The following is a 23,020-nucleotide window of genomic DNA, read 5'->3' as shown; positions in this document are numbered from 1 at the left end:
TAGCTTGCAGTTGAACCCTAATATATATTTAGAGGGGAGGAAAGAGGGTGGGGGGAGAATTGCTCTGTTCTTGCTGGGGGCCGATTCACACATGCGGGTTCATCATTCAAGATGCCACTTGTCTAAACAGTTATTAGTGGCAGCTTAGGTCAAAGTTGCCTGATTTAACCATGCGAACCCAGACAGAACTGCTTCCCCACTAGCAGAACAAAGCAAGCCAGCAGCTGTCAAACCCTGGAGTTGCTTGCATGGGAACTCTTCAAGGGTTCCTCACTGGGAACCGTCTTAAACAACTACTGTTTTTCTTTGATTGTAAGACGCCATCGATTGTAAGAAGCACACTAATTTCAGTACCACCATCAGGAAAAAAAAAACCCTAAGACACACCCGCGATTCTAAGACGCACCCCATTTTTAGAGATGTTTATATGGGGGGGGAAGTGCGTCTTAGAATCGAAGAACTAGAGTACCACATTGCTACCAACTCTATCCCCTAAGATGTGCAATGGCTGTGGCCCATTGGGTGTTCTCTCAGGTTAACTCAGCTCATGTGGAACCATGGCAAACAGGCCAGGCCGATGCCTTGCATGATCCAAACGTACGGTATTTCTTCGATTCTAAGACACACTTTTTCCCCTAAATAAACAGCTCTAAAAATGGAGTGCGTCTTAGAATTGATGGCGTCTTAGAATCGAAGCAATATGGTAGATGCAAAAAGACTCTATCCTATTAAAAAAGGGTCTGAAACATCCATTCTCTCTAGCTTTATTGCTTTTACAAATCTGAGCAAGCAGGGCTTTTTAAGGTTGCTTTGCAGGCTGATTGGGTCCTACAGCGCGCCCCGTGCAGCTCCGGCCCTCGGCAGCCGCGCCGGGAAGACACGCGGCTCCAGGAGTCAGGAGGCTCACCCCCCCAAGCACCAGGTCCCCCCCCAGCCGCTGCGCTGGGAAGCGCGCGTCCCGCCTGGAACTCCTCACGCCCGTGGAAAAACTTGTGCCCAGAGGCTAAAGAAGTGCTGCTCCACCGAAGCTGCTCTCACGCGGCAGCTCCAGCTCCAGTCGTCTCTCTCCTCCTCCTCGTGCAGGCAGGCCTCCAAAAGAGGAAGTTCCTGCAGCAGCCGCGAGCCCGTGTAGGTAGAGAGCTCATGGTTTCCACAGCCGGCTTCCTTATTTTATGCCCTTCACCAATTTGTCCTCACACCATGCTGGTTCTCATTGTGTCTTCTCTGTGCGTCCAATTCTAGGTACCACATTTTAATAAAGACACATTTTAATATGAAATGGAGGACCGGGCTCCTGTATCTTTAACAGTTGCATAGAAAAGGGAAATTCAGCAGGTCTCGTTTGCATGCATGCAGCACCTGGTGAAATTCTCTCTTCAGCACAACCGTTAAAGCTGCAGGAGCTATACTAGCGTGACCAGGTACAAAAGAGGGCAGGGCTCCTGCAGCTTTAACTGTGAATTCTGCATTGAGCAGGGGGTTGGACTCGATGGCCTTATAGGCCCCTTCCAACTTTACTATTCTATGATTCTATATGGTCAACCTACTCAGATCCTTACATTGGCTTCCCATTCCTTTCTGTACCTAGTTAGAATTCCTTGCCTTTAAAGCTCTCCCTAGCCTTTCTCCATCGCCTTAGCTCTCTGTCCTTATTTCATGCCATCTCTCCCACCCTTTGCTCCTCTACCTCAGCAGCCCTGAGTTGCCCAACTGCAATCCTGCTGCCTAAAAGTCCTCTGCCCATTTTCCCTGACTGCCCCTTATAGTGTGAATGCCCTTCCTGAAAGGGTTCATCAGCATTCCCAAACCTAGTGCTCTCCAGATGAGTAGGACTGCAACACCCATCATTCCCAGCCAGCATGGCCATGAGAGTGATGGGAGTTGCAGTCTAACACACCTGGAGGGAACCAGGTTGGAAAAGGCTGGTTTATACAAGGTCACCTCTCTTTCTTAAAACCTTTCTTCAAAAAACACACCTTTGCTATGAGGCCTTTGGCTTACTGCCTAAATCCTCATCTTCAACTGTAATTATAAACTTAAGTGCATGCAACAGTCTTTGCTCACATTCACCCCTTGCTACCCTGGTCTCTCCTTCCACTCCATCTTTTCCGCTGCGTTCCCTATTAATGATTTTACATTTGGAAGCTCCAGGACATTAGGAAGTTGTTGTTTTTAATTGCAATGAAACACTTTAAAACTCATGTACTTTGATGCTGTGCATGTATGCATATCTAAGCAAGCAACTGTGTTGAGTCTATCCTAACTCGTATAAATAAATCAGCAAAGACTTCCCTGAATGCAGTGGGTAAGTTCTTGAAAAGTATGGTTTCAGCAGATGTGACAGTAATACCCTTTTGGAATGTGTGTGTGTGTTCAGTCTGGAGCCTACTAGCCTGGTGTGTGCATGCATGTACACATATGGCAATGTCTCTGCAGAGCAAGGAGCAAGAATTCATAATACCACCTTCTCTCAAAGGTGGGTAGTAACATTGGCTGTGCCAGGTGCAAATACTTGAGTCCTGATTAGCCATGCCAGATACAAATACTTGATTCCTGATCAGCCATGCCAGATACAAATACTTGATTCCTGATTGGCCATGCCAGTATAAATACTTGATTCCTAATTGGCCATGCCAGTACAAATACTTGATTCCTGATTGGCCATGCCAGGTATGGAGGGGCTATAATTCAGTGGTAGGCCACATGCTTTGCATGTAGATGGTCCTAGGTCCAGTCCCCTGACATCACCAGATAAAAGAGCTCAGGCGGCAAGGACAACAACCTCCAAGAGCTACAGTCAGTCAGAATAGCCAACACAGGGCTAGATGGACCAATGGACTGATGCCATAAAATGCATCTTCATAGCTCTGTGTACAACAGTGTCAATATTTTGGTAGTTTATTACTTTTACATAGCACTTGTTTTTAATCACCAAAATTCCAGGCCTATAAGAAATCCCCAGCCTGCAAAGTTGTTTGTTCCTCCGAAGCCCAACTTCCCCTCGCTGTATAAAGGGGAACAAAATCATTTCCTAATCAATTACATTTAAAAGCTTCCACTCTCGTTAGAAGAGGGAAAGAAAATGAGCTGGTTTCAATTACGGACTCGTTTATGCCAGAATTCTTGCCAAAAGTTATAATTCAGTACATGAACATTAGCTGCTTAGAGCTTCATTGAGAACAAGGGCACCTAATCAATAGCACATACGTGATGCGGAGCAAAAAGAACCACCATGAATCAAGGAAGCATCTTTCTCAGGTGGCTTGCAGCCACTGATTTTGATTTGATTTCCTTCTGATGTGTTTTTTTTTAAAAAAAATAGTCCTTATTTTAAGTTTAGTTATTATTATTATTATTATTATTATTATTATTTATTTATTTATATAGCACCATCAATGTACATGGTGCTGTACAGAGTAAAACAATAAAATAGCAAGACCCTGCCACATAGGCTTACATTCTAATAAAATCATAATAAAACAATAAGGAGGGGAAGAGAATGCACCAAACAGGCACAGGGTAGAGTAAAACTAACAGTATAAAAGTCAGAACAAAATCAAGTTTTAAAAGCTTTAGGAAAAAAAGTTTTTAGCTGAGCTTTAAAAGCTGCGATTGAACTTGTAGTTCTCAAATGTTCTGGAAGAGCGTTCCAGGCGTAAGGGGCGGCGGAAGAAAATGGACGAAGCCGAGCAAGGGAAGTAGAGACCCTTGGGCAGGCGAGAAACATGGCATCAGAGGAGCGAAGAGCACGAGCGGAGCAATAGTGTGAGATGAGAGAGGAGAGATAGGAAGGAGCTAGACAGTGAAAAGCTTTGTAGGTCAACAGGAGAAGTTTATATTGGATTCTGAAGTGAATTGGAAGCCAATGAAGAGATTTCAGAAGTGGAGTAACATGGTCAGAGCGGCGAGCCAAGAAGATGATCTTAGCACCAGAGTGGTGAACAGAAACCAACAAACTGATGTGAGAAGAAGGAAGGCCAGTGAGAAGAAGGTTGCAGTAGTCCAACCGAGAAATAACCAATGCATGAACAAGAGTCTTGGCAGAAGACTCCTTGGTCAGCCACCCCTGTACCTAAAAGATGTCTCTGGCTAAAGGAGCCTCAGTCTATGACAGCCAAACTGCAATGTTCAGCCACGTCCTCCTAATATTCTATCATACTTTGGCACAACCAGGAGACACAATCCAAGATGGAATGTGTGCAAGTTGGAACAGTGATGGTTCTTAATAGGTTGTGGGTCACTCAGAGAACAGACTCACACACACACAGAGTGCTTTCCCACCCATATAAGTGAATGCCTACCATTCATTTGCACGGTAAAATATAAAGTGTTGTAATGAAGGCCTTCCCTCCACACACTGAGTCCATGATAAAGGCAGAAGATTATTAACAGCCCTTACAGAAGATTGTTGTAGGAGTTTAAGTCAGGACAGAAGTTGGGGGAAAACTAGAATTCCATCCTTAGCCACTTTGAACACATTTGATAGGCCTTTGAGTAGTGCAACATTTTATTTATTTATTACAGTTCTATACTGCCCAATAGCTGAAGCTCTCTGGGCAGTTCACAAAAAATAAAGCAAACCGCTATGCCTATATACCCAGGGAATTAGATTTGCTTCTCCCAATCACATGGGTACGTTAATTTCTGCCTTTTATAAAGAAAGAGGAATCATTCAACCTGGAATAGGGGTCACACTCCCACGAACTCCTTCCGAATAACTATTTACAGAGCAGCCATAAAGCAGGGAATTCCCACCCACCTCCACCCACAGGTTATTCTGAGTCTTAGCCCATGTCATCACTTCCCTCCTGAACCCGTTTCGCTTTATGCATTCTCTTGGTGTATGTCTTAAGCAGAGGAAGAGTCACTGGCTGAAGAAGCGGCGAGAGAACCCCATTCAAACAATGGCAAAATGCGAATTCATAAGAGCCACCAAGAGCTTGGCCAAAGGACTTTGGATGTTTTGTATCTGAAACTACGAGCAAAGGTGTTTTTTTAAAAAAAAATAATAATTTAAAAGCAACTAAGTTTCAAACTTTAGGTAAAACAAACCCTTAGAAAAATATAAATACCTTCCCCTTTCATTCCCCACTCAAGAAACCTCCCTACCATTCAGCAGGAGCCTTCTTTAGGTCACTGGGTGAGAAGCTATATGAGATCGGATGTCAAAGAAATCTGCAATGGATTCAAATGAGTTCAGATTTCTATGGATCCGACCTGCGGATTTTGCAGCGGATGGGTTTCTTCCTAGTCACGCGGATCCTGCAGAGCGACAGACCAGTTCTTTACTTTGGGATCAGGATTTGAGCTAATGTGCATTTGCGCAAATGCGGGGACGCAAATTTGTGCTGATGCACATTAATGAATGCGCATTTGCACTAATGCAGACTTGCACGAATGCACATTTGCACCGATGCAAATTAGCACACGTGGAAAGAAATTCTGATTTACAAAATGAGATACCATCAACGAACGGGGAACAGAATAAAAGATGCTTGACAATCCACGAAACAGAAGACGGAATGGATTTATCAAAATCTGTACTCCCTTACATGCAGAGTATTCTTTTTTCTTTTTTTTTTTCTTTTTTGGATTTCAATCAAGTAAGCAAGGCTATCCTGCAGGCATGGAAAGCTGTTATAAAGATTGGCTGTCCATCAGGTCATGGGGGAGGTCATTATAAGTCTCCATCTGTCAGTACTTATAGAGCAGGTATGCAATAAGACCCTCTGGAATTATGAAGCAGGTTTGAGATACTTACGGGGAGGAGAGGAGGGCACAAAACAAGACTCCCTTCATCTCTAATGTAAGCCCTTGTCGTCTTAACAGATAGAAAGCTAACAGCACATCTAAAGGAACAGAACAGATCCTTTGCTCGCCACAAACAGATCCCCAAACCATTAGCATCACCACCAAGAGGGCACATTTAACGCATACAGAGTTATCACGCCTAGGAACACAGGTAGAGCTTTCGAACAGAACTTAAAAACGGTATTCCGTAGCCCGGTGCTTGTTCTATGATGACAAAAGATGGCCCAGGAGGAGCGCCTCTCACCCACCCAGAAAGGAATAAAGAACTGGAGCAGAAAAGCCTCATGTAGGACGGAGAGGTGAGCGCAGGCAAGAGGGGTCTCTTCCACACCATTCCCCCGTGGACGGTGGAAAGAGACCCAGGCTAGGAATGCAGACGGTAGACCGTGTCATTGTGTGGAAGTGGAAGGTGAGGTGTGCCAACCACGCACCCCCTGCCACATGCATTTAGGCAGGGGGAGGCACAGCTTAGAGGTGAATGGGAAGGGAAGAGAACAGGTGAATGGGTGCTAAAGCTATCCTACCAACCCCATCACAGGGGACAGAGGGGAAGGCTGGGTCTGCCATGCTTGATGGGAGGGGGTCCCGGACGCAGGTCCTCACCTGTATGCTGCCACGGCTCGGTTCTGCAGGTATTTCTGAGCTGTCATGACCCCCACAAAGAGGAAGTTCTTGGCCGGCGGGATCTCGCCTCGGTGCTCAGTGGGGTCCTGGTGCCAGAGCAAGCCCCCCCGGGAGTCTCGGTGCAGCAGCAGCCCCCCACCGGCTTTCCCCCGGCACCCTTCCAGGCTGGCCTTGCGCCGGTGTCCCGCTTTCTTCAGCTCCGAGGCTCGGGGTAGGATGAGCCGGGAAGCCAGGATGAAGCCCAGGACCAGACCGAGCAACACGCTGAGCCAGGAGCGGCGGCTTCTGCCAGCCATTCCCCACCCCCTGCCTCGGCACGCTCTGGGGCCCCCCTCCAAAAACACAATGCGTGCCTCCCCCAACGTCAAGTCTCTGGACTGGGGCAGCCCCGCTTCTGTCTTCAGGCCGGAATCCTGCACCCCAGGGACACCCCAGGCACAGGCAGCAGCCCTGAGGAGTGCTGGAGCCAGAGAAGGGCTTTCCTGCAAATGCCCCCACCCCACCCCACCCCACCCCCTGGGCTACTGAGACCTCCCCTCCTCTCCCTGCCCTCCCCAGCTACCCCAGCCCTCTGCAATTGTGCCTTCCTCAGCTCGGAGCTCCGTCCCCCCCCTCCTGCCCCCCACTTCCTAAACCCCCGTTTTCAGCAGGAGCCCCGCACCCGAACTGACCACTCCCCCCGACCCTCACACCCAGCCCTCCTAAACACTCTTTCGAACTACGGCGCCCGTTCCCTCGCCAAGTCCCCCCTCCCTGCCGAAGAAGGCCTGCTTGCCCCCCTCCCTTTGTGTTTGGGGCGACCCCCCCCCCCGAAAGAGAAAGGTCTCTTCCCGCCCCTTTCCTCGCCTCCTCCTCCTCCTCCTCCTCCTTCCCGCCGGCCCCCTCCTCCGCCTCCGCCTCCTCCTCCTCCTCTCCCCCAACTCCAGCTGGGACGCCCCCACCCCCTCGCCCCGGCCCCAGAGCGCCCAGCGCCCCGGGCCGCTTCCCTCCGCCGGCGGCCTCTCTCCCCTTCCTCCTAACCGGCCCGGCTGGGCTCCCCCGGCGGGGAAGGGAAGCGCAGCGTCTCGGAGAGCGCAGCGGCCATGGGGACCCTCCCGCTCCGCCTCCCTCGCCTACTGCCGTGCCGGGGAAGCGCGCTTTGTTCGGGCGCCTCCGCCTCCTCTGCCTCCGCCTCCTTTGCAGCCGCTAGTGCCGCCGTGGCTCGCCTGGACGCAGCCCTAGGCCGCCTGCTCGCCGGCCGCCCGCTGGCTCCGCCTGGCCCCGCTGCTGCTGCTGGCGCTGCTGCTGCTGCTGCTGCTGCCCGGCTCGGCGAGACTGGCCGCGCATCCCCACACGCCTCAGTTCGCCATTGCGCGCCGGGGCGGGAAGGGGGGAGGGAGGGAGGAGGAGGAAGGCGGGGCGGCAAGAGGAGGAGGAGGAGGGGGAGGAAGGCCCTGCCCACCAGCTCCCCGCCTGTCTTGCCTGCCTTGCCTTGCCTTGCCTTGCTTTGCTTTGCCAGCCGGCCGGCCGGCCTGTCTCCGTGCGCGCCGGCAGTCAGCGCGCCCTGCCGCGCGCCTCGGCCTTCCCGAACCCGCCGCAGGCTCCAAGGCGAACAGGAGCCCCTTCCTTCACGCGGAGGCGCACGGCAGGAGGAGGAGGGAGAGCAGCTGGCGGGGGAGCCAGGGGGGCCCCGGAGAGGGGAGATCCAGCGAGGGGCGGCGGCCGAGGAATTAAAGCCCGGGGAGGGAGCGGGGGACTCGAAATGGAGATTGACGAGAGGCTGGAGGCACCGCTGCGCTGCGCTGCGCGCTCTTGCCCAAACCGGCAAACGCAGGCGCAAGTTCCTAGCCCTCAAGGAGAACAAACGCAGCTTGAAACCATTTCAAGCCGCCGACGCCGCCTTCTTTACCAGTCCCTTGGAGTAGCGAATTGGCCGCCTTTCCTAACCAGAGTTAATCCAGCGTGGAGTCTCCCCCCTTGCAAACCGTAGGTGCCCCCACACGCGCACACACCCCGGCCCGGGAATCTCACAAACAGGGATTCATTTGTGAATGGTTTGCAGGCGTACAAATTGCAGGTGACGTCTGCAAATCCCCTCGAGTGGTTTTGGATTCTTATTTCAAGAGGTCAAAGCTGCAGTGTCTAGAGGAGCACGCGGTTGTTATTCCACACACTCACACTGCACCCGCATCTGATGTTCAGAGTTGCGCTGCTTCTGGGCATGGAGGTTCCATTTATTCCCTTATTACATTGGCAAAGATCGGGCTGCAGGTATTCTTCAGAACACGGTCACTGAAGCACAAGCTGAGCATCCGTGGAATCGTTCGACATACTGCCCACGTGCTTAAATCCATACAGAGGAGGATTTGGGAGAGGGAGAGCCATAGCTCAGTGGTAGGGCGCATGCTTTACATGTAAGCCTATGCGGCAGAGTCTTGCTATTTACTGTTTTACTCTGTACAGCACCATGTACATTGATGGTGCTATATAAATAAATAATAATAATAATAATGGAGAAAGTCGTGCCATATCCAGGTTTCCCATGGCACCAGGCCATGGAAAGACTTCTTGTATCAGAAGCCGCTGCCAATCAGAAGAGACCATACTGGGCTAGATGGATGGACAAATCATCTTGACTGCAGCAAGCAGGGCTGGCCCAGGATGTTTTGCTGCCTGGCAAAGATGGCATCCACCCTCGCATTGCATGCGCAGACGCTGACCAAACTGATGGTTGGATTTGGCTTCGGCACGGGTGACTGGGTAGCCTCTTGCACAGAACCTAAGAGTAGCCACCTAGCTCAGGAGACACAGGGCAAGGCAAATGGCAAACAGCGCGCTCCTTACAACATTTTGTGCAACTCCTTGCTGCCTGAAGGTGTTGCTTTTATGCTTTTGATGGTTTAAAAGTTTTGTATATTTCTTTTTAACATTCACTGTTTTTAACCTTTGTAAACCACCCAGAGAGCTTCGGCTATGGGGCGGTATAGAAATGTAATAAATAAATAAATAGTGTCTTTTTCTACCTAATAGTAGGGCCAGCCCTGCCTGTAAGGCAGCTTTCTGTATTCCACTCTCAAACTAATTGGCATAGAACAACTGTTTGCCGGTTTACCTGAATTGTGTGTCTAAATTGTAGTGACACAGCATGTGCTTGATCCAATATCCCTGGGCAGTTCACAAAAATTCAGACATAAGGTACAGCGTAAAATATAAAATATGGAAGCTTAAATCCACAATATAAAAGTACAACCAAAATATAACTGAGTTTGTAATAAAGCTAAGCTTTCCCCCTGTACTGTGTCAGCAGGCCCACCCAAAAATGGTCTCGGTGTAACTTCAAATCCTACAGGTTCCAAATGAGCACATCTTCTCAGAGCTACTTCTTCTATCCTATAGTGTATATTTTGTGCCCTGTGGTGTGATACCTTCATCAGACCAACTCAAAACAACCAAGGAACCTGCCCAGCATAGAGACCGTTTTCAATTAACAGCTGGATTTTATATTTTCTAAAATAGAGCATCAAGAATTGTCTGCTACTGTCTTGTTCTCAGTGGCTCTGGGACAAGCAACTTGGTGATCTCCAGATGCTTTGGACTACAACTCCCATGTGCCCCAGCAGCAAAGCCAATGGTCTTAGATTACATGAGTTGTAGTCCAAAACATCTGGGGGACTCTAGGTTGCCTATTCCTGCCCTAGGAGCAACGAAACCTGAAACCATCATGTCATGTGATAGAACCCAATTTGAATGTCTGCAAGCCCTCCTCCGGATCATCTTACAACTCTTCACAATGCAGACCATCCTGACTACAACATCCAGTCAGTCATTTCCCCACAAAGAATGCCAACCTCCTTTTTGTAATATTTTGCCTGATGAAGAGATCTGGAGATCTCAAAAGCTTGCACATGGGCTGGGGTGGGTGAGTTGGCCTACGAGTGCAATCCTATGCATGTTTATACAGGAAAAAGGTCTAACAACTCACAGCATTTTCTGTGTGACCATGCATAGGATTGCACCCTATATAATTTTTGGAATTTTGTACCAGTGCCTAAGGATATCATACATACACAAAACAGTTTAAGGGTACTTGTAATGAGGAAGGGATGGACCCCCATTTTTAGAGGAAAAAGCTATAGAGAGGTCACAGTGCTATGCATGCAGAAAGGTGGTTGATGGTGGTGGTGAATTATTATTATTATATTTGTATCCTGCCTTTTGCCCAATGCTGGGCCTCAAGGCGGCCTTACAAAGTTTAAAACATACATTGGGGGGGAGGGGACATAAACATTTAAAATACACAACAAAATTATAAGACATTAACATAGATGGAGGGCCAGATTATTCTCCAAAGGCCTGCTGGAACAAAAAAGTTTTAGCCTGCTTCTGAAAACCCATCAAGGAGGGAGCCAGGCTAGCCTCCCCGGGAAGAGAGTTCCAAAGCACTGGAGCAGCCACCAAGAAGGCCCTCTCCCATGTTCCCACCAAGCGCGCCTGTGAAGATGGTGGGACTGAAAGAAGGGCCTCTCCAGAAGATCTCAAAGCACGGGCAGGCTCATAAGGGAGAATACGGTCTTTCAAATATGCCTACCATCTCCAGGTAAAACACAGGTAGGCAACTTGTGGCCCATGGCTGCTGTAAGTGGGGCCTACTGTGCCCCCCAGGAAGTTCCACTCCCTTTCCCCAGCTAATCATTCATCAATGGATTGCTGGAGAAAAGATCGATGTTTCTGTGCACCATATTGGAGACCCCTAGATGGTATGACTTCATATGAGGCTGATTCATATGTTCATATACTGCTACCAACTGTCTCTGGAGAGGCCACCAGTGAGGGAGGAAGCAGCAGCCAGCTGAGAGCCCCCTCCCTCCTGCTACCAACTGTCTCTGCAGAGGCCACCAGTGAGGGAGGAAGCAGCAGCCAGGCACCTCTCCACCATGCCTGGGTTCAGCTCCAGCTGAGAGCCCCCTCCCTCCTGCTACCAACTGTCTCTGCAGAGGCCACCAGTGAGGGAGGAAGCAGCAGCCAGGCACCTCTCCACCGTGCCTGGGTCCAGCTCCAGCTGAGAGCCCCCTCCCTCCTGCTGTCAACTATCTCTGCAGAGGCCACCAGTGAGGGAGGAAGCAGCAGCCAGGCACCTCTCCACCGTGCCTGGGTCCAGCTCCAGCTGAGAGCCCCCTCCCTCCTGCTGTCAACTATAACTGCTGTACTTTGCAACTAAGATTGTAGTGCCTGAATTTGCTTTCCTTTTCTCCCTCCTCCTCCTCCCTCCCAATCCCCTTTCCTTTTGTGTCATGTCTTTTAGATTGTAAGCCTGTGGGCAGGGACTGTCAAGAAATACTTTTGTAAGCCGCCGTGAGAGCCTTTTTTGGCTGAATGGCAGCATAAAAATCCTTAAAAATATATATATATATATATATATATATATATATATATATATATATATATACATATACATATACATACACACACACACACACACACACACACACACACACACTGCAAATGATATATGTAGCCCCTTTATAGCCAAGGAAATAGATGTATATTTTCCACTTGGATAGCGGCATTCAAGAACAAAATGTACAATCTAAGGCAGCAGCTTTCCCGGAAGCTGCAAGTTGGCCAATTTTATTTTCACATTCTTCCATCAGTTCGTGTGAGCCTGGCCTGAGAACCCAAGGCATTGAAATGCAGCCAAGGGACAAAATCCATCTGTTTGGTTAATTTATCAGTAAGTTATCTTCAAGTATCCTTATCGGAATTCTAGTATGATGCAGTCCTTGTGTTCCTGGTCAGCAATCAATAGCCTGTGGGTCAAATGCAGCCCACAATTGGAGCCTCTGATAGGCCTTCCTTCTCCTTGCAACTAAATCTTATGTAAACCACCCAGAGAGCTTCAGCTATGGAGTGGTATAGAAATGTAAATAATAATAATAATAATAATAATAATAATAATAATAATGGCCCGATGCCAGGGCTTCTCCATTGGCTTATGGAATTCCAATCAATCAAAGGAGTTGCAGTCTAATACATCTGGAGGGCATCAGGTTGGGGAAGGCAGAACTAGGCCCTTTCCATTGGTTATCTAGAAGATGTAGAATAACATGTGTGGAGTCACTAAGTAACCGATCATATGAGTTCACCGGCTCCACTTCCTCTTTGTCAATCTTGGCTACTTAGTTCAATAAGATAGCACGTGCCAGGTTGCATGTACAACAGCCAAGCACCTCTACATAGTCAGGGGTGGGCAACTTGTGCCCCTCCAGAGGTTTTGGCTGAGAACTGCCACCAGCCCTAGCCAGCATAGCCAATAGTGAAATAAGCAACAGCCATAGTTCAAACCCACGGTACGGCGAAAGGAAAAACTGATTGAAAAAAAGCCATTGAAGGCACAATCCTATGCATGTTGAGAGAGAGAGAGAGAAGTCCTACAACTCCAAGCATTACCCAGCCAGTTTAGAGACAAAACATGCATAGGATTGCACCCTAAATTGTTAAGCAAGCTGGGCTGCTGATTTTGGTTTCATTTTTGACTTTTTACTTTGTCTGTTCTAGCTGTAACATGAAGATGTCTGTTAATATTAACTAAAGCTCTCATTGAAAGCTTGCAGTTGTCATCTGTCTCAAGTGTAGTCAGATAAAACTTACTCTGCAACAGGGTGATGGGAATTGTAGGCTAACACATACGAGGGGCCAGAAGTTGCCCACCCCGAGGGATTTAGCAATAGCATAGACCCATTGATATCCTTCTGGCAGTCTCACTACTTCGCACGCACTCAATGGAGTCAAACTTTCAGGCAAGGGAAAAAAGCAGATGCAAAAAAAAAGGAAGCCACGTTGATTCGTGGGGGTGGGGGGAATCCAAACTCTACAGGGAAATTGCTTTATTAGGATCAACCGAAAAGTGAGCAAGCTTTCAGGTTCTCTAGAACTCTTCATCAGGTTGGATTTAAGCAAAATTGTGGGGGTGGGGGACTGTGACCAGTTTTTAAAGCCATAAAATCTGGCCACAGTCTTAAAGTCAAGTATAAGGAGGAGAGCGTGGAGTAAGGCTGCAAAGCCATACATACTTAACAGAGACATGTTCCATTCTACTCAAGGAGACGTACTTTTGCATTCTAACAGAGCAATCTATGCATACTTACTCGGAAATAAATCCCATTTTCAATGGGGCATGCTCCCAGCCAGCTAGGTTTGCATAGGATTGAGTGGGTACGAAATAGAAGTGATCTATCGAATTATCCTGAGGAAGGACTCTTAGGGTCCAAAACGTGTCAGATTTTGGTTTTTAAATAAACTATATCCTTTGTTCCACCCCTATGGGTTTTGTTTGTTTGTTTGTTTGGCATCTCTAGTGAGGTTTTCCGATTTTGTTCATTTTGGCTTTTAATATCTGGAGGACACCAGTTCCCCTGTCCCAGTATCATAAGATCATAAGAACATAAGAAGAGCCCTTCTGGATCACACCAAGGGTCCATCTAGTCCAGCACTCTGTTCACACAGTGGCCAACCAGCCATCGGCCAGGGATGAACAAGCAGGACATGGTGCAACAGCACCCTCCCACCCATGTTCCCCAGCAACTGGTGCACACAGGCTTATTGCCTCGAATACTGGAGATAGCACACAACCATCAGGGCTAGTAGCCATTGATAGCCTTTGCCTGCAGGAATTTATCCAACCCCCTTTTAAAGCCATCCAGATTGATGGCCAGTTTTCTGTCTGGCTATAAGGCAGCATTCTGTTTTCAAAATCAGGCAGCAAGGTGCTTTGGGGAACTCTTCGCTCCTCTGATGCCATGTTTCTCACCTGCCCAAGGGTCTCTACTTCCCTTGCTCGGCTTCGTCCATTTTCTTCTGCTGCCCCTTACGCCTGGAACGCTCTTCCAGAACATTTGAGAACTACAAGTTCAATCGCAGCTTTTAAAGCTCAGCTAAAAACTTTTCTTTTTCCTAAAGCTTTTAAAACTTGATTTTGTTCTGACTTTATACTGCTAGTTTTACCCTACCCTGTGCCTGTTTGGTGCATTCTCTTCCCCTCCTTATTGTTTTATTATGATTTTATTAGAATGTAAGCCTATGCGGCAGGGTCTTGCTATTTACTGTTTTACTCTGTACAGCACCATGTACATTGATGGTGCTATATAAATAAATAAATAAATAATAATAATAACTCACCCTCCCTGGTTGTTTGTCCCCAGCATGTAGGATTCAGAAGTAAATTGCCCCTGTATGCGTAGATTTCATTTAGATATCATGGTTGATGGTTATTTATAGGCACGTCCTCCCTGATTTTGTGAACGTATATTGGTTAATGCCTTATTTATGTATAACATTTATATACTGCTCCACATCCAAACAGATTTCAAAGCAGTGAACAATAACTGATAAAGAGAATACAACACCGTATTAAAAGGGTTTAAGAAAAGAAAAAAAACCCAACAACAACCAAGAATACTAATACAAAACATGGCCGGTCAATTGAGAAAGGCTTCTTGAAATGAACGTGTCTTCAGCAGGGATTGCACAATCATAATAATCTTCAGCAGGGGATGAAAAGAACACAATATGCCACCATATTCCCTGAATTTGTTTAATCTTGTTTTGTTTTGTTTTGTTTAGTCATCTAATCCAAATGCAGCCCAGTAAAAAGAAAGTCATTTGTACAAAGCCGGTCTAAAAAGTCGCCTGCTGTCACCATTCCAGCTCCACTTCCAAGTCACTGTCTAGAGAGTCGAGACACACGGGATGTGATGCAAAGTCCACTGAAATCCAACTTTGTTATATAATGTGACTGAGCTCCTTCTTTCAAACACAGCCGTCTCAGCCTCCCACGGTGCTTTCCAAACTGTATTTTTTAACCCCGACACAGTTAAAGACTCTATTAATACCTTGCTATTAAAAACAGGGCAGGGTTGGGGCCACAGGGCCAGCGCAGAGGTAGGCATGGTGGGGCACCAGCAAGAGCCCAGTGGCCAGGTCCCCTGGAATTCCTCCTCCTCGTCACCACAGCAGCCTGCTCGCTCTGGCCCAGAGAACGGTGGCTATGAGAAGGAGCAGGAGATGCCTACCTGTTCACTGCCTACCTGTTCACTGACACTCTCTTTCCCTGCAAAGCGAGCAAGTAGTGAAGATGAGTAAGAAGATGAGGATCAAGAGCAGCTAGTGATAATGCACCAGGATCTCTTCTTGATCATCCCAGAGTGCAGGATACGGAATAATGGGCTCAGTTACAGGAAGCCAGATTCCAGCTGGACATCAGGAAAAATGTCTTGAGTGTTAGAGCAGTATGACAATCAAACCAATGACCTAGGGAGGTCGTGGGCTCTCCCATGCTAGAGGCCTTCAAGAGGCAGCTGGACAGACATCTGTCAGATACGCTTTAGGGTGGATTCCTGCATTGAGCAGGGGATTGGACTCAATGGCCTTGTAGGCCCCTTCCAACGATACTATTCAATTACTGTACTGTATTCTAATGGTGGTGAGAAGGCAGACTCACTAAGAGGGGTGTCTCACCCAAGAGCCCTCTAAAACCTGGATGTGGCCCTAGGTGAGGTAATTCTTTCAGCTTAGGGGCCAGATTCAGCTCATGCAGACGAGATAAAAGACTTGAGTAACACAGCCTGAATTACCAGGATTAAATTGGAAGCTGCCATTGGCCATATTTCCCTATGGAGGAAGAGAGAAATGTGTGGTTATATCTCTGCGCTGAGAGAAGATGACTTCCCTAAAGCAGTCTACGAGTCGACTTCCGATAGGAAGGGAACATGTTTTTGAATTGATTATCCATAAGCCATTCCGGGAGCCTTTGGGGCTAAGGAGCAGCATAAAAACACTTCAAGTAAATAAATAAAGTGTCGTCAGAACTACTTCTAGTTTTTGCTTATAGAGATTTAATCGTAAGCGTAAAAGGTTGGAATTGACAAAGCCAGAGTTTTCCTCTTCCTTTACCAGCAGTAAGAGATGCGGCAAGTGCATCTGGGCATATTCAAAAAGGCAGTGTAATTCAAACCAGGGGCTAAATCAATGTATATCTTCTTAAAAAGAATCTCCCCGATTCCAGGGAAAGATGACATGCCCTCAAAGGACAGGAATGTCCTGTCAGGAAAAGCCAGGAGCCGACGTGGTTTTCGAGGCAACGAAGGATGTAGCTGGGCAAATGTAGCACAATCCCTTGGCCACTTCCCATAGGAAAACGGAAAAGCAGCCACCAGAATGCCTTGCTGAGGGCGTGAAGTACAGTGGCCATGTGTCCTAATTTAAGAAGGCAGTCCTCTCTTTGAAGGGCTGCCCCAAGACACAGCCAAATTTGAAGATGTCCTCTATTTTGAAGGGCTGTCCAGTCCAGGTCCAGTTCAGGTGCAGCGGAGGATGCTGTTCCATTGTCAGTGTTGAAGAAACAATCCAAGTTGGCTCTTTTACATGGAATGGGAAGAGGAGCCATCTTGTTCCATGCCTCAGACAGGAAAATGTGTCAGGCTGGGCCTTTCTGTCGCTCTGTAGAAGCTATGGAGCAGCAACACGGTCAAATTTAACTTGAGAACAAGCTCAGTTTGACCTAGTTACCACTCTGGAGTGGTAATCCGACTTTTTCTTTTGGCAGTGGGGGGGCCGCACTCGGCGACTTGCTGATCACCCCTGATTTAAACCAATTCTGCTCTGCTTTTCAGCCAAGCAAAAGGCTCCCAGGGCGGCTTACCTATAAACAATAACAAGGAGGCAGTGCCTTCCTGGAGGGTTAAAGACAAAGGAAAAGGGAATGGGGATGGAAGGAGACAAAAAGCAAACCCGAGCACTGATTCTTAAATGTTAAGTAGTAATTCTGAAAAAGACTGGCTGGAATGGAAGGAGTTCAAGACAAGAAGGACTCCAATAGAGCTGGTTTTTCATGGCATGGTTCCGCTTTCCCTCTCCCTCTGCTGCAGGCTGATGGAATGACTGCAGCCAGGTGGCACTGGAAGAGAACCAAGCCTTAATTTCAGCTCCACTTAAGACAGCAAAATAACTTGAGCTGGATCCTTGGACCAACTTCCAGGCTACGTATCAAGTAGGTTAATCTGTAGACGGGGAAGCAGGGAAGACTTGGATTAAGGCAGCTTTGTAATTATGAGTGTTTGTTTAAATCAAGGGGGATTTCAAAACTTATTTCTTGGGTTTTTTAAAAAGCAAGCCAGGCCAGAAAATCTTTCTTTGGAGGCGGGTGGACCAACCAGTCCTTTAAAATCACACAAAGCAAACCCTTTGCATATTCAAGGTAACAGAGTCATGGTGGAAAAATCGAGCCAGGCAAGTAAGAGCGTTTGACTCTGCCACAATTATTTCCAGCAACTCTAGCTTTTTTCCTGGACGGCGCAGACGCCTCACGGCGGCTCCCTCCAGATTTCCAGCACCCAAAGCCGTTCTACTTGGCCTTTTTCTAGGCCGGATGTTTGAGAGAGTCTCCGTTTCATCTTGTTAGAACTCGTCGCCAGGCAAATATTAATCAGGCTTCTTCTATACGTCGATTAGCCATTGTGGTGGCACGGGGTGGCTCTTTCAAAAGACAGGACGGTGCTGCCCTCGTGAGGGCTTAATGCGACGAGGCGTCCACTCCCCCCCACTCCCAAAAGAAGACTGGACGGGTTTCTCTTTTGAAAGATTTCAGTTTGTTTTATGCAGTCAGCGGCTGATGTCTGTTTCTAAAGGCAGGCTGGCAAGAAACAGTGCACCCATTCTGGGTTCCAGTCAGCAACCTGTGTGTGCTGTGGGGTTAATGCCCAAATAAGCCTTGGCTTATGACCCGAGAGACTGGGGGCCCTTCCCCACGCCGTACTGAAGGCGCATGCATGCGCCCCAAGTACGACCCCAAAACGATAGTGTGCACTACAGCCAGAAGAGACGGAAGAGGCTGCGGCTGGGGAATCCGGGCGCATCCTTGCCGCCGCCTCCCCACCGGCCTCCTGCTGCCTGGGTAAGAGCGACCCGGGTCGGAGAGCTCGGCTTCTGCCTCCGCCGAGCTCTCCGACCCGGGTCGCTCTTACCCAGGCAGCAGGAGGCCGGCGGGGAGGCAGCGGCGGCAGCGGCAAGGACGCGCCCGGATTCCCCAGCCTCCTCCTCCTCCGTCTCTCCTGGCTGTAGTGCACACTATCGTTTTGGGGTTGTACTTGGGGCGCATGCATGCGCCTTCAGTACAGCGTGGGGAAGGGCCCTGCCATTTCGGTGGCTGCTACCACCGAGCAGCACAGACATTGGCTACATTTCGGTGCCAAGTTAAAACACTTTTTTTTAAATCAAAGCCTTTGAGAGCTAAATTTGCCTACAGCTACGCATACTTTTAATTGTTTGATTGCTTTAAATTTTTACTGGCATTAGCTTGTTAACCATTTAGAATGTTTTAGCAGTGTGAATTATTTGTTGTTTTACACAGTTTGAATTGATTTTATCTGTACGCCACCCTGAGATCCCAATGACATAGGGCGGGATACAAATATTTAAATACATACATATAGGGTGACGATATGAAAAGGAGGACAGGGCTCCTGTATCTTTAACAGTTGTGTAGAAAAGGGAATTTCAGCAGGTGTCATTTGTATATATGGAGAACCTGGCGAAATTCCCTCTTCCTCACAACAGTTAAAGGTGCAGGAGCTATACTAGAGTGACCAGATTTAAATGAGGGCAGGGCACCTGCTTTAACTGTTGTGATGAAGAGGGAATTTCACCAGGTTCCCCATATATACAAATGACACTTGCTGAATTTCTCTTTTCTATACAATTATTAAAGATACAGGAGCCCGGTCCTCCTTTTCATATCGTCACCCTACATACATACATGGTTGTGGAACTCTTTCTCAAGGGAGGCTAGGTTTGCTTCCTCGCTGCTGCTGTAATTATTTTTTTTGTGGAATTTTAATGTATTGTTTTAATCCATTTTAATTCTACCTGAAAGTTCCATTTTTTGGTAGAAAAGCAGGGTACAAGACAAGTAAATAAGCAAGCTGTGGGCTTGACAGGTACCTTTGGACATTCACTGTTGCTCCCGAAGGCCTATTTGAACACAGTATGAGCTACTCAACTGGTTGGGTTTTTTGGAACAGATCCTACAGGGAGGCATATAAACAAATGTCAAGTCAAGGTAGTCTTCAATTTTCTTCCCAAGGTAAAACTAGGAGCAAAACCCCAGAATGCTGCTCTCAGACCCAAATTAAGAAAAGTTAAATGATTTAGTTAACTTTTAAGTGATTAAATGTTGGGACAGGGTCTGTAACTCAGTAGGAGGGCCCCTAGCATACATCCTAGGTTCAATCTGGAGTATCTCCAGGCAGGGTTGGGAAAACTCCCACCTGAAACCCTGGACAGCTACTGCCAGTCAGTGTTGACAGTGGCCCTGTTCAGAAGACACCTTAAACTATAGCTTCAACCATGGTGAATAAGGCTTTTTGCCTTATTCACCGTGGTTAAAGCCATGGTTTAAGGTGTCTTCTGAACAGAGCCAATACTGGGCTTGATGGACTCAGGGTCTGACTCAATATAAGGCAACGTCCTATGTTCCTACGATTAACCAGTTTGTAAGCCTACACAGGATATGGCCATCTGTTAGGCCCGATTGCTGGAAATATGTTAAAGAATCGTATTGCCTGCTTACATCACAATGGAAGATGAGCAGGTAAATGAGCCCTTGATGTTGTGTCTAACATTAACAGGTTAATTAACACAGGGTGACCATATGGAAAAGAGGACAGGGCTCCTGCATCTTTAACAGTTGAATAGAAAAGGGAATTTCAGTAGGTGTCATTTGTATGCATGCAGCACCTGGTGAAGTTCCCTCTTCAACACAAGTTAAAAGTTGTAGGAGCCCTGCCCTCTTTTGTATCTGGCCACTCGAGTATAGCTCCTGCAGCTTTAACAGTTGTGACGAAGAGGGGATTTCACCTGGTGCTGCATGCATACAAATGGCACCTGCTGAAATTCCTTTTTCTAGGCAACTGTTGGAGCCCTGTCCTCCTTTTCATATGGTCACCCTAACCCTTTACGTGAGTAGGTATAGAGACAGAGTTGGTTTGTTGCAGGACCTGGCGCATGTACTTGTGTCCCTGTTATGTGGCCTGCTGTTGCCTGTGAGTAGTTGTTAGAGGGCTTTCTGTAAGTAAGTCTACCCTTCCTGAAAAAGGTTGAAGATTGTAAAGCATTTGTATATACTAAAACATGTAACTTATGGGTCGGAGCTACTTTGCAGCTTGGCTGTAATGAGCAAGAACTTTATGCTTTATGTGAGCTGGAGTAGGCCAGGCGCCATTTTCTGTTACTCATGGTGTAGTTTCTAGATTTTTCTCCAGCGCTAGCTAAGACTTTCCATTTTCATTCCAAGTTCCAGAGTCATTTGCTTATTCAAAGTCTGAGGGGAAAAATCCCTCCAGCTGTTCACGGCTTGGCACAAGTTTCGTACACCTTGGAGGATTAAGGTCTTTGCTAAATTGAGACTTGACAGAGAACAGAGCCTTAGAGTCTAACTCACAACTCCATACCATTCATCTGTCATTAACGCAACAACTCAGACACAGGAGCTAGCCAATTCTTGCATTTTTCTACGTTTCCAAGCAACTCAAGGAGGATGAGGGAAAACTCCACTTAAACAGTTAAATTGGATGTTCCCAAGACTGCTTCTTTAAGAGAGCAACAATTTATCTAAAGGAATGTCTTCTCCTGTATGTACCTGTTCAGACCCTTAGGTCATCTTCGGAGTACCTTCTTTGGGTATCCCCACTAATGGAAGCTAGATGGGTGGCTAAATGAAGGAGGGCCTTCTCAGGTGTGGCACCCCACTTATGGAATGCCCTCCTCAGAGAGGTTTGCCTGGCACCTACACTGTTATCTCTTCAGCACTAAGCAACAACCGTTTCCCCAGGCATTTTAGAGACCTAGTTCTGGATTTTGATGGCTTTTCTTATGTATCTTTATCTATTCCTGACCGATTTGTGTGTGTGTTTTTTAAAAATGCATTGTATTTTATATTTTAACTGTTTGTATTGCATTCTAATCTTGTAACTGTCTGTAATCCACCCAGAGAACTTTTGTTATTGGATGGATTAAAGATATAATATTGGAATCTTCTGCTGTGTCACAGTTCTGATCTACAGACTGTCAGGAAGCCTTCTGCAGCTTATGGATGTTTAGGCTTGCGTACTTACTTTATGGGCTGGATTCCCAGAGCTCATTATGGTTTTAATTTATCAACATTTTAATCTTTTACAATTTGTGTATTATGTACTGCTTTGTATCTGCATAAACACGAGTCCCAAAGCCCTTTTGAACACCAGGTTCCCTTATCAGTAAAATTAGAAGTATAAGCAAGAATTAATTGCAACATGTTCATCAGCACCCATGTTAATCAGATGCACAAAGAGCATGCGAGCCAGAATAGTAAAGGCTCCCCAAAGTTGTGAAAGAAGGCAAGTAATGTGCAGTCTCTTGGCATCTTGGGCTAGGCAAGGGCTCACAGAAAGAGGAGAGGTGGGCTTGGTCCCCAGGAGGAAGCGGAAGGTGCCTCTTAGCCCAGGGCCATTCCTTTCTGCAAAAGGACCCACCTCCAAGCAGCTAGAGTAGAGATCAGCCGGCATTTGGATTACGGCACAGCCACCATAAGGGTGAATGGTCTCTGTAGAGGTAAAATCACATGAAGGGAGAGATGTGCATCTGTCAACATGTGCAGGTACAAAGTGAACCCGTGCTGGGGAGACCTAATGGGTGCTACCTCCAGTACCTGAGGCAGTAAGCCTGTGTGCACCAGTTGCTGAGGAGGACGGGTGGGAGGGTGCTGTTGCACCATGTCCTGCTTTGTTGTTCCCTGGCCGACAGCTGGTTGGCCGATGTGTGAACAGAGTGCTGGACTTGATGGATCCTCGGTCTGATCCAGCATGGGACATGTTCTTAGACGGGCAGAAAGTAGATCTCCAGATGTTTTGGCTCTCCAACTGCATAGCTGACCGTTGGTCATGCTAGCAGGGGTTTCTAGGAGTTGAAGTCCAAAACATCTGGATTTCTATCTTCTGCCCACCTCGGCTCTAATCCACATCCTCCGCGGGTTGACCAACATGCATCTCTGCAACACACTTTATGGTAGAAAATGCTGAAAAGATGCAGGCGAAACACTCTTACTGCACAGTCGCTCAAGCTCCAGCCTCAACAAAGAAAAGCGCCTGTGTATAAAACAGATTTCAGGAAAAAGGAAAGATTCTGACTCTAACCATTCTCCCATGCTGCTTCTTAGGCCTGGAACTCCCTCTCAGAACGTGCCACTATCTGCTTTTATCCATCACCCATAATCCTTGCTTGTCATTCCAAAGGACGCTCTCTCCTCTCCCGCTCTGCCACAAACATGAATAACTTTTCCGGGGTCAAGTGAACATCTTTTATTTTTCAAGAAGGTCTTGTGGCCTTAAGTCTTTTTTAAACTCTGCTGGAAGGTTTATTTTAAGGAGAGCTTCCCATATTCGTTTATATCCGGCCTTTTTCTCTTTTGCGAGGGAACCCAATGTGGTTTACATAATCCTCCTCCTCTCCATTCACAAAATCCCTGCGAGGTAGGATTAGGGTAAGAATCAGCGACTGGCCCAATTTCACCCAGTGAGCT

General features: G+C 47.4%; 1 protein-coding gene across 1 annotated transcript in view; it reads right to left on the bottom strand.

Annotated features, from left to right (window-relative positions):
- The window catches only part of CHSY1 (chondroitin sulfate synthase 1), a 111,430-nt gene extending 104,675 nt beyond the window's left edge, over positions 1 to 6,755 (bottom strand). Inside the window, exon 1 of the mRNA XM_063142174.1 lies at positions 6,415 to 6,755. Within this exon, the coding sequence (XP_062998244.1) occupies positions 6,415 to 6,731 (317 nt within the window). The 5' untranslated portion in view covers positions 6,732 to 6,755. The remainder of the gene's footprint in view (positions 1 to 6,414) is intronic.
- Between the last annotated feature and the right edge of the window lie 16,265 nt (positions 6,756 to 23,020).

Source organism: Elgaria multicarinata, chromosome 16 (genome assembly GCF_023053635.1).
Source record: "Elgaria multicarinata webbii isolate HBS135686 ecotype San Diego chromosome 16, rElgMul1.1.pri, whole genome shotgun sequence".
Taxonomy (NCBI): Eukaryota; Metazoa; Chordata; class Lepidosauria; order Squamata; family Anguidae; genus Elgaria; species Elgaria multicarinata.
This window is presented reverse-complemented; position numbering and strand designations above follow the sequence as displayed.